Source organism: Trichosurus vulpecula, chromosome 2 (genome assembly GCF_011100635.1).
Source record: "Trichosurus vulpecula isolate mTriVul1 chromosome 2, mTriVul1.pri, whole genome shotgun sequence".
In the NCBI taxonomy this organism is placed as follows: Eukaryota; Metazoa; Chordata; class Mammalia; order Diprotodontia; family Phalangeridae; genus Trichosurus; species Trichosurus vulpecula.
In genome coordinates this window covers 332548278-332560457 of record NC_050574.1, presented here as the reverse complement: position 1 = coordinate 332560457, position 12180 = coordinate 332548278, and the positions used below count along the sequence as shown (strand labels likewise).

Here is a 12180-nt window from a genome sequence, read left to right as displayed (position 1 = left end):
AGGGCAGACTACTTCAGCCAAGAAAACCTCAAATTAGGTCATGAAGAGTCAGACATGATTTAAAAGACTCGACAACAACAATAAAATCCTTTCAGCCCCAGTATTCGATGACCGATTACACTTCATCTTCCTTCTTCACTCCCTCTACTGTACTGAGTTCTCTTTAGTGGGAGCTTGTGTGAAAGTGTCATATTAATATCTTGTTCCAATCAAGCATGCTGATAGAATCCAAGATAACAGTGAACAAAATGAGTTTTTTAACGAAACCAAACCAATCAATATGTTTTTGCTGGTTAACAAACCCACAAGACACCATTCTATACAATGGAGCCCTCATTCTCCATACTGACATTGGTACCTCTAGCCAATTCTCTTAAACAGCAGTGTGCTGGAGTCAGCTTATGCTGGCACGCTAGAGTTGATTGTGAAATTTTCAGTGTGAGCATTTACACCTCAGCAAATGGCTTTTGATTTATTGTTTTGTTTATTGTCTAGACTTAAACAGGTGATTTAGAAAAGTTAGTAATGTAGATTAAATTAAAAAATATGTCATACATACTTTTTCCCAGAGGGCCTATTGTTAAACATTTGCCAGCACACCACTATTCCTAAGGCCCTGTCAATGGGATGTGTATTCTTCATACTTTCTCTAGAATGGGTAGAAGCTGCATTGAGGCCTCTGCAGTCTTTTGTTCAGGCCTCAGACCCTGTGTGACCCTGGGCAAGTCACTTAACTCTGTTTGCCTCAGTTTCCTCATCTGTAAAATGAGTTGGAGAAGGAGATGGCGAACCACTCTAGTGTCTTTGTTGAGAAAACCCCAAATGGGGTCATGAAGAATCAGAAACAACCGAACAACACCACCACCAATCTGGTGAAGGAGGGTTCCATAGTTTGGAGTATTGCTACCATGGGACAGAATAGTTGACCCATAGGAGGACTGAACCAATTGGTCTGGCCTCATTCACATCATCAGGCTGGAAGGAATCTCAGAGGTCATTTAATCTAAACCCTTCATTTTAAAGAGGAGAAAACTTAGCCCTGAGAGCTGTCTGTCAACCGAGCTATCTGATCCTACAGAACATTGCAGATTAATGCTTCCCTGGAAATATGGGAATCACTAGGAGAGCTGGGGAGCATGACCGTCCCGGGTCACAGTGATCTGTGGCCACAAGCCTGTTCACGATGATTTCTTCATTACCTGCCATTTTCTTCTGGCCATGTACTTTTTCATCCGATCTTTGGATAGCTTCTTGGCTTCCATATTTTTGGTGTCTTTCATTAGCCACGGATGTTGAAGACACTGGGTGCAGTCCAGGCGGTTCCTATCACAGACAGAGCAGGGAATCAGAATGTTAGATCTAGAAAGGTCACTGGAGATGGTCTAGTCCACCCAGCCTCCTCAGGTGATTGATGAGGAAAAGAGAGAGACTGCTGTGGACAGTATCACCAAGCCAGTCAACCAGAAAGTTGTACATAGGACCCAGGTTTTCCAACTCTCAGTACTGTGTTCTTCCCACTGAACCAAACTGGATTTCTAAGACACAGCAACAAAATTTCTTTGCTCATATCCTTCTATCTCCATCACAGCTGACTTAAACCTATTTCAGCTTCCAAATTATTTCAAATTGGTAAGAGAAAATGCATCTGGTGCAAGAATACATGACTAAAGCTAGGTGGTGCAGTGGCTAGAGGGCTGAGCCTCAGGAAGACCTGAATTCAAGTCCAACCTTAGACACTTAACTAGCTGTGTGACCCTAAGCAAGTCACTTAACCAATGTCTGTCTCAGTTTCCTCACCTGTAAAATGGTGGTAATAAATAGCACCTACATCCCAGGATTGTTGAGATGATTAAATGAGACGATATTTGTAAAGCATTCTGCCATCTTTAAGGTACCATATAAATGCAAGCTATTATTACTAAAGAAAGACCCAGAACCTGAAATTCTGTTCTTAGTTTGAACAGAAAATTAATTTTGACCACTTAAATTCTGAATCATTATGCAGTGTTACAATCACATCTGGGACCACCTGAATGGAGCACATCTGGGAATTTTTCTAGGCCAAGCTGTCTGATGCTGCCATAAGAAGGAATGGGCAGCACTGGACACCTCTGCTTTTCTGTCTCTTTTTCCCTAAGAAAAGTAAGAGTTGGTGCATGTTGCTGAAAGAGTTTTAAATCAAAGAGCAACACAGGACTATAGACGTGAAACACGTTAAGCTTCTGTTATCCCAAAGATTGAGAAATAAGAGTCGCTGGTTAATCAGATATTTTAGTTAACAGTATTGCTCTTTGAATTTTTGAACACATGAATTTAGAATATGAGAAAATAGTAAACCTACAACCATACTGAACATCAGTGAATATTTCTCTGATACTTGAAGTTAAAAGTGTTTGCTCCCATTTCAAGTCTTTCATAATACTTTGCTTGTACCACAGGTATTTATGTATGTGCACCCTTTTCCAAGATTAGATTTTTTTCTTTTAAAAAAAACAATGTTTAATTTTTTCCTCAGTTACAAGGAAAGACAATTTTTAACATTCATTAAAAACATTTTTTTGAGTTCCAAATTCTCTCCCTTCCTCCCTCTTCTCCCTCCTCCCTGAAACAATAAGTAATTTGATATAGGTTATACATGTTCAATCATGCAAGATGTATTACCATATTAGTCATGTCCATGTTAGATTTTAAGTTGCTTAACAGTGGAGATTTCACCATATATGTCTTTGCAATCCCAGGGCCTTGTATGCATTAGTAAATATTCTGTATTGTAATATAGTATTTTTTTAATTGAATGGAGGAAAAAATTTTGCTCTCAATCAATTAACAAGTATTTTGTAAGCTCCTACTGTGTGCCAGGCATTGTATTTAGCTCTGGAGAGTCCAAAGAATGAAACAAATTCTAGTCACAAGGAGTTTACAACCATACCTCCAATTAGACAACACCTAACTGCACTTGTAATAATAGCGCACATTTATGTAATATCTCGTCCTTTGCTTTATTAGCTAGCATTTATAGAGCTCTTTCTTCCTCTTTCTTTCTTTCTTTCTTTCCTTCTTCGATATCAGGGTTAAGTGACTTGCCCAGGGTCACATGGCTAGTCTGAGGGCAAATTTGAACTCAGTTCCTCCTGACTCCAAGTCCTGACTTCTGACTCGTAGCTGCCCCTATAGAGCTGTAACCAGAATTGTCTTTGTTTTCTTTGAGTGACTCAATTTATCTCAGTGAGCTTTACTAGGTGCTAAGCCCCAGGCCCAAACCCCATTAGGTGTTAATGTAATCCATGTGGATGTGAACATCCCAGGGGCCTAAGGGGAGGGGCCAACTCAAGAACCAATCACCAGAGCCTGAGCTCTGGTGATTCAGATGATGTCTGATGATGTCTAAAGCCCTATAAGAAGGGAGGACAGAGCTATTGGTGTGAGGCTCTGGAGATGGTGTTGATGAGGAGACTCCGGGCCGCTGTAGCTAAGGAGCCCTCCAGCTTGTAAACCCGGATGTTGAAACTTTGTTGAACTGTGGTAACTATCTGTTGGGACTTGAATCAGACAAAGTCTATTGATGTCTGTAATTTGCATTTTGTTTTGAAGTTCAGGGTGCTGGTTTTTTTTCCCTGAACTAACTGAATGATATTTGAATTAAAAGTAAGCTTATCAACCCCTTCACCTTGCTTTCCTTAATTAAGCAGATCGAAAGAACCTGTGCTGTTGGCAGCTTTCTGGGTGTTGGCTGTGGGTGAATCTTATACCCCCACAGAAGCTGCCAGCCGGGTTGTTGACACAAGAGCTCTTTAAAGTTCTCAAAGCACTTTACAAATATGATCTCATTTGATTCTCACAGGTGCTGTTATTACCCCCATTTTACAGATGAAACTGAGACAGAGGTTAATTTTTTTTATCATATCCTTCTATCTCCATTTCAGCAGACCTAAACCCAGATGACTTGCCCAGGGTTACAGTTTGTGGCTAGATTTGAACTCACATCTTCCTGACTCCAAATCCAATATTTTCTTTGTTGTGATACCCTCTCAGGCAAATGGAATAAGTAGTCATAGCTTCATTTTACAAATGAGGAAATTGAGGCTCAGAGAACCTCAAAGACTGCCAATGGTCATACAACAAGTTAACAGTAGATGAGAAACTCACACTTACATCTTCCAATTGATTCCAAGTCCAAGACTTGTTCCAATTCACCACAGAACTACTCATTTCATTGCTGTTTCAGGGATTCATAACCTGGGGTCCACCAACTTGCGTTTTTTTTAAATAGGTTTTGATAGCTGTATTTCAATTTAATTGGTTCCCTTGGTAATCCTACGTATCTTATCTTATGCATTCAACAGCATTATTGGGAGGAGGGGCCCATAGGGGTCCAGGACTCAAATAAGGCTAAGAACCCCTAATTGCTTCAATTCTCTGCTTCATTGTATGTCTAGATTGTACTATTCAATATTCCCTGTCTGTATACGAGAGTGAAGCTCACTGATTAATGGAAAATGTGTTCCTTCTCCCTTTACTTTCACTTATAGACTCATAATCAGGCTTCTCTCCTCCACAGTGGCAGCCCACCCTTCTCTGTTTCCATAACACTGTGCAACATCGTGAGGCCACAGGGGAGTGGAAATGGAGGATAAAGGCAATAGTCAAGCAGTTCCCTTTTTCTGTCCCAAATCTTCCCCCTCCCCCAAAGTGAAAGAAAGCAAAACCCATTTAAATCTCAATGGCATTACTTCATATCCTTTTTCAGTAAGTTGCTGATAAAGTCCTTGGCATCATCAGAAATTTCATCAAACGCTTCATCGTCAAAGTCCCAGGTGGCAGAGGTAACATTCGCTAAGGTTTCGTTGTCGTTGTCACCCATGAAAGGGGAAAGTCCACTGACCCTGGGGAGAGGGAGATGGAGAGAGCACAGGTGAGCAGGAAGCAGGTGGGCTAGCAGGGGTGAAATCTTTAGCAGCCAGGACAGCAGGCTGCCCCAAAGAAGCTGGAAAGAAAAAAAAAACAACAGGAGGCCAGAGTGAATTGTGATTGGAACATAAAAAGTGGCTGAACCAGGCTTACCCAAGTTACATTGAACAGCCCCAGCTACAAAAATAAGGTTGTGAGACTTCAGACATCACCAAGCTGGGTTTCACTTTCCCACTAAACATTTCCCCCTCATTGCTGAAAAGGAAGATAGTCCTTGTGGATAAGGATTGTTTCAGCCTTGTACTTGTTCCCAAGCATGTAGTGTAGTGCCTAAGCCATAGTAAGCACTTGATAAATACCTGATTGATTGACGGAAATGAAATGTTTTGTTCCATTACATTTATTGCTTTAAAAAAAAGGAAGTTAAAACAGAATTTTCCTTCCATCAAGGCTCTGGTCCTCTTTTTCTCATAGCCCTAATCTTTCCCTAGGCCCTGTTCACAAATCTTCATCTATTTTGACAGAAAACAACCTACATTGAGAGTAAAGGTAAGGAAAAGGGCAAAAAAAAAAGAGTAGTATGGTCTAAGATTCTAAGGGGAGGAGATCCCATATTGTGTGAAGATCCACAGAATCCAACTGACATGGTCTAGGGAAAGAGGGAGGTAGAGAAGAAGGAAAGGAGTGGGATGGGAGTAAGATAAAGGAATAGACATTGTGACGACCTCATGCCCAGAATGATCGGCATGGGCAGGGGTGGGGGAGGAAATCATGTGTCACAGTCTAGCTGAAAGGTCTTTGCTAGAACAATATGATGGAAGACAAGGAAAGGGTGGAGGGCACCAGGAGTCATGCACACATGATACTCCTATGGCTGCAATGTTATCTTGCAGAAAGTTTCAGAGTGTAAAAGAAGCAGGCTAAAGAGAGGATTGCTGGGGGTGTGGTGGTGTTCTTTTACTGTATGCTCTATAACCCAGTAGGAATGAGGGATGTGCTGGAGCCAGCTTGAACTGGATTGTGGGCACCAATTATTAAATTTTCAATATGAGAATTTTATACTTCAGAAATGAGCAACTGCTACAAATAAGGGCTTGATTTATTGTTTTGTTGCTTGTCTCGGCTAAGAAAGTAATGGAAAAAATGTTAACAATGCAGATTAAACTAAAAAGTATGTCATACACACATTCCCCTTTCCGAGAGCTGATTACTAAACATTTACCAGCACACCCCTGGTAGGAACCCAATAAATGTTAACTGAGAATTCCAACTCTCCTCCACCCCAGACCAATAAATATGGTATGTCAGCATGGCTAATATTCACAGAAGGCCTCGGAACAGGCTGACAGATGAAAATGAGACAGAGACGGTGTCCTCCAAAACTGTCCTACAGCTCACAAGTCACAAGTAATACCTGAAGGGGATGAGCAATAGGTAGTCAGCACCAGCTGGGCTTCCATGACATAGTTACTTCTCAGGGGAAAGGAGAACAAAGGGATATAGCTTGGAAGGCATAAAAACATCACACACACAACCTGAATCACAGGCAAATATAGATGATTTGCATCAGTGACTGGAAAATCTCCCAGGCATGGAACCCTGCATACCCTGTCTGATGCAGCTGCTTTGATGGTTGGCTCTGCTCAACTGATTTTCTCTGTTACAAAGAGTATGTGGGGAGTAGCAAAGTAAAACAATACTGGAAAGACAGCAAAGAGGCAGAGCAGCTTCAAGCTGGAACCTCAGTGACCCTGAATGGGAAAAGGCCTCGAAATGCTTAGTGTGATCATGCCTCCATTTCTGTGAAATGTTTGGCCTCTAGAAATCTTAAAACTCACTATATATATACCTCAGGGCTGTCCAACCTTAGGCTTTTATTGAAACAACGGACAATATATTTTAACTTGCCATTTTAGTGAGAGCTCTGTGTAGCTCAGGCTTGTTTACTAAAGCACTTATGTAAATTTCTATGCTTGTAGGCCCGCCCCATAAATCACACTGGAGGCTGCATGGCCCGCATGGCCCACGGCCGCATTTTGGACAGCCCTGATATACCTTATCCTTAAAAGCATTTCTGTGAAGCAAAAATACTAGCAATTAAATTTATTCTATCATTCTCTATCCTGCTGTATTCTACCATTCCATTTTACCTTTTTGAATCCTTGTTCTATTGGTCTTTTATTTTTTTCTACTTTATTATGAACTTAATTGTCAACAAACATGAACATTTCAACGTACAAAGAATTACACAAAACTGAAATGCTTTTGAATGAGCAAATCCAACATAGAATTAGAAGGGATACAGCTAATTAGGAAAAAAATCTTCCTATGATATTTCTGTAACAATGGTCTGTCTAATATCCAGGATCTATGGGGAACTGATACAAATATTTAAGAGTAAGAGCTGTTCCCCAAGAGATATGTGGTCCAAGTATAAGGACAAATGAAGAAACGTGAGAAATAAACAAGCATATGAAGAAATGCTAATAATAGAATGCGAATTCAAACAACTCCAAGGTTCCACCTCATGCTCACCAGACTGGCAAAGATGGCAATAACAGAAAAGGACAACTGGAGCCTGCGAGGCGACAGGACAGAAATGTACCGTGGGTGGAACAGGGAACTGAATCAACCATTCTGGAAAACAATATGAAGCTACGGAGTCACTATACTGTACATACTCGATTTTATTATTAACAGACTGCCTTCCATGTTTGATATATAATCTCTTTCCAGAAATTATTGTGTGGATATTTTGCATTTATTTACATATGCAGAGAGCAGAGATTGTTTTCTTTTGTCTTTGTAACCCTAATGCCTGGCACAGTGACTGGCACAGAATAGTCACTTAATAAGTTCTTTTTGAATTGAGCTGAATTGAATTACAATCAACTTGCTATTATCCAGATCATATAAAAGAAGTAAGATAATCCTTGTCTTCCAAACATGGTATGAAACCAGATTAATCCATGAAAATACCCTGAGAAGCTCAGCTTATAGGGCTAGCTATCCATATGTAGCTTTTTCATATCTCACTGTTTAATCCCAGATTTACTCGCCCCTGCCACACAGCTGAAACATTTTTGGGACACCTTCTCTTGCACCATCCATCCATGTGCTTAGAGAATGCAGACTCATCACCTGAACCAAATGTACTTAGGAAGGTGATCTGAAAAGTAATCACATAATATCTTCCAAAGCCAAGTACGAATGACTGCTGGATAAATTGTACAATTGCTTTCATTCATTATTAAGAAGTGATTCTAACTTCTTAAACAAAGGAATATAAAAGTTGACGTGCAAGTTCAGATCAGTACAATAAGCTCTATATCCTGTCAGAGCATTAGGGGGACAGATTGTAAGAAAGAAGACTTGTCCAACATGAATTCAAATTTCCCTGACTATACTTATTTTATTTTAAATTCAATTTTATTTTATTTTCAAGTCTGTATCCATTCTCTCCTACCTCCTCCCTCATTGAGAAACCAGTTAAAGCCAAAGTCATCTACCTACATTTAAATCTCTTCTTATATATTTATCATCATAGTTCATAACTCAGATCCTTCTTGAATTAGTTTCTATCATTGGCCTTACTCTTTGGGGTAAATATTTCTCTATAGTTGTGCCTAACTTTTAGCCACAGAAAATATCCCTAAAAAGGGAAAATACAACTTTTTGTGAACTGAATCCTAATTTATATATGTCAGGGTAGCTTGTTTTTTAATTTAATTTATTTAATATATTTAGTTTTCAGCATTGATTTTCACAAGAGTTTGAAATACAAATTTTCTCCCCATTTCTACCCTCCCCCCACTCCAAGATGGCGTATATTCTGGTTGCCCTGTTCCCCAGTCAGCCCTCCCTTCTGTCACCCCACTCTCCTCCCATTCCCTTTTCCCTTCCTCTCTTGTAGGGCAAGATAAATTTCTACGCCCCATTGCCTGTGTATCTTATTTCCTAGTTGCATGAAAAAACTTTTTTTTGTTTTTGAACGTCTGTTTTTAAAATTTTGAGCTCCAAATTCTCTCCCCTCTTCCCTCCCTATCCACCCTCCCTTAAGAAGGCAAGCAAATCAACACAGGCCACATGCAGATCACTATGTAAAACCCTTCCACCATACTCATGTTGTGAAAGACTAACTATGTTTCAGGGTAGCTTGTTTTTAAAGGAAAGTTTACGGAGATTTTTTTTTTTTTGCATTTAGAGACCTTGTCTGAGCCTGGTAGGACAGGTTCAGGATGCTAGCTTGGAGGATTCGCTGTATACATCTGTTTTTCTTTAGAATTACAGAACAGCAGAGCCAAGCCAGACTCATCTTCCAACACTGAGCCGAAGTGGGAAAGCACCACCAGGGGGAGACTACAACCAGCTGATGGAGTCACAAAAGGCGTCTCATTGAGGCTGGTTGGGATAGTGAACTCTGATGGGAGTACAAAAACAAAGGAACCAGCCCTTGCTGACTATTTTTAAATTGCAGTTGCTCTGAGACAAAGGGCAGTCACTATCAGACTACTGGCAATATAAGAGAGGTCCTATGCAACTGCAGAACTGGCTTCTGCCCACGCATGTTGTCATGTTTTATAAAACTTGTGGATTTCAAAGTATCTGAATGTTATTTGATTTTTTCAAAATAACAGCAGTACTATTAGAAGAGAAGGCAGCTCTTTGTGTAGATGCTACATCTAAAGAAGCTAAGATTTTTTTTAAAAAATACATATATTTATTTCATTAAATATTTCCCAATCATGTAAAACAATTTTTTAAACATTCTTTTAAAAAAATTTTGAGTTCCAAATTCTCTCCTTCCTTCCTGCCCCTCCCACTTCCTTGAGAAGGCAAGCAATTTGATATCGATTATACATGTGAAGTCATGCAAAACATATGTCCATATTAGTGGCTAAAGTTTTTGCATACATTCTATCCATGCTGTCTAGAGGCAGTGGGCTGTAGTAGATAGAAGGCTGGGGTTAAAGTCAGGAAGGTTTGGGTCTAAATCCCACCTACAAGGGAGAGCTAGGTGGTATAATAGATAAAAGCACCAGCTCTGGAATCAAGAGGACCTGAGTTCAAATGTGACCTCGGACACTTGACACTAAGTGGCCCTGGGCAAGTCACTTAACCCCGACTGCCTTGAAAAAACAACAATAACAAGGACTGCAGAAAAATACCAGATCCCACTCATTCACTAGCTGTATTGACCATGGGCAAGTGACATCCCCTCTATGCGCTTTGGACTTACTCATCAGTCAGGAAAGAGCTCCAGTCCTCATACCTGCCAAGAGTCCTGCCTATAATTCATGTACCATCTCCTGGACCTAGTCTTGTATCTAGGTCTGCCTTATGTGGAAACTGCCTTCAACTGGAAACGAGGCTGTTTTTGTCATGATCTGGGCAGGCGGACCCCGGGCTGGGTGAGGAGAGTCATATCTAGCACAGGGACAGCCGCACGTGGACCCCTGGCATGTAAAAATAGTAACTGTAGTTCAGATTACACAGTGCTTTCTGATTTACAAAGCGCTTTCCTTTCTAAAAACCTCACCAGGTGCTACTAGGATAATTATCCTCATTGCAAAACAAAGGCACAGAGAGTGGTTAAGCGGTTTACTCACAGCCACACAGTAAACGGGAAAGCCGGGACTTGAACCTAAATCGGCTAAGTGTGGTACTCTTTCCACCACACCATGGAGATGAGGACATTCCTCTGCCTGTGCAATGGGTTGCATGGAGACCTTTAACACAAACAGCTCTTGCTTACATTTGAATCTGATGAACATCTTCTCGGGGGCTTCTGGCTGGTCTCACCCTCACCTCATGTCATTCCTCTGTGGGCAACTGGGCAACATTCAGGGTTGATCCACTCACAAAGAGAGATGAAGAAATGTTGATTGGGTCAGAGGAGAATGCAAGAACCCTTCCTATGCAATGTCCCTTCTAATTTTTCACTGGAGTGAGGAAGCTCTGGTGAAAAAACTGCTTGGTGAAGACGCTTGGTGGTTTATAAACTTCAAGAGTTGTCTGGGCCTCAGAGATATTAAATCAGCTGATCAGGGGTCCAAAGTATGTATCGAGGCTGGATTTAAACCTGTCTTCCTAACTACAAGACTGCCTTCTTATTCACTGCTCCATGCTGCCTCTGGCATTTGTCCTACTGACATTCGTGTAAACAGACTCACTTGGCTCAGGAATCTGGGGCCACAGGTTGTTTCTATATTCTATGGTCACCAGAGTCCCTCCCCTGCAAAGACTTGTCTCAAAAGACCTGAGGCAACCTTTATATTCAAGTTTCCTGGTGCATGTCAGTAAGATAAGGAGACAAGAATAGTTCTAGTGGTCATTTCCAGAACCCTGCAAAGTTTCGACAGGTGGGTCACCTCCTAGCTGTGCTAAACAGCCAAAGTTGGTGATGATGGAAGGCCTGATGGTGACCCTCTGGCATGTGTGTCTGCATTTGGACCTATCAGAAAGTTCTTCCAAGCAGCTGCAGGAATTTTGCTTGTGCAAAGCAAAAGGAAACCAAAGCCTCTATTTAATTGCTCCTTTATGGTTTAACCTCAGTCACTTGTTTTTCTTTGTTTTTTAAATTTCCATTTGATATAAAAAGGAAGCAATTAAAAAAAAAGCCACACAACCCTCTACTAGATCTTAGAAAAACAAACATTCTTGTTTTGGAATGCTGAAAGGTCTCAATCTGCAAACCTCTCTTCCTAATTAGGAACTGTATCCCAGCAAAGAGACGTCTTAATTGCCAGAACCGCAAAAGCTTTCTGTGTCTTTGGCTAGGCCTCCAGGTTCTTACTCCTTTGGCACCAAACTTTAATTGGTGCCTTCCTCACAGCTGAATCTGACTGGAATGCCCCAGCCTCGTCCAGCGGATGGCCTGCCTGGGCCCCATCCTACTCTTTGTCTTCTCCTGGGCACCACTGAACAAAACTCAGGGCAAGTGGATCTCATCTATGGGCCTGTTCTGCTCACAAAATAAAATGAAGTAATTTTCATTGGGTCAGAAAAGAGCACGGCCACGTCTCCTTTGCTGTGTCCCCTCTGACTTTACAGAATGATCAATGACAACTCCCCTTCCCCCTGTGTCTCATCTTTGCAGAGGTTCAGTGAGATCGATGGGGAATGCTGCATATATTGCTGGCTTTTTTTTTTTTTTGCAGGGGGGAAGGCAGGGCAATTGGGGTTAAGTGACTTGCCCAAGGTCACACAGCTAGTAAATAATGTGTCACGTGTCTGAGGCTGGATTTGAACTCAGGTCCTCCTGACTCCAGG

The 12180-nt window shown here is 41.1% G+C and overlaps 1 protein-coding gene across 2 annotated transcripts in view; it reads right to left on the bottom strand.

The window, feature by feature from the left end:
- MYLK (myosin light chain kinase) overlaps positions 1–12180 on the bottom strand; it is a 338535-nt gene that overhangs the window by 19773 nt on the left and 306582 nt on the right. For both annotated transcript variants that reach the window (XM_036746782.1, XM_036746783.1), the window contains exons 28-29: positions 4731–4883; positions 1200–1323 (exon numbers count right to left, since the gene is read on the bottom strand). In XM_036746782.1, the coding sequence (XP_036602677.1) occupies positions 1200–1323; positions 4731–4883 (277 nt within the window). The remainder of the gene's footprint in view (positions 1–1199; positions 1324–4730; positions 4884–12180) is intronic.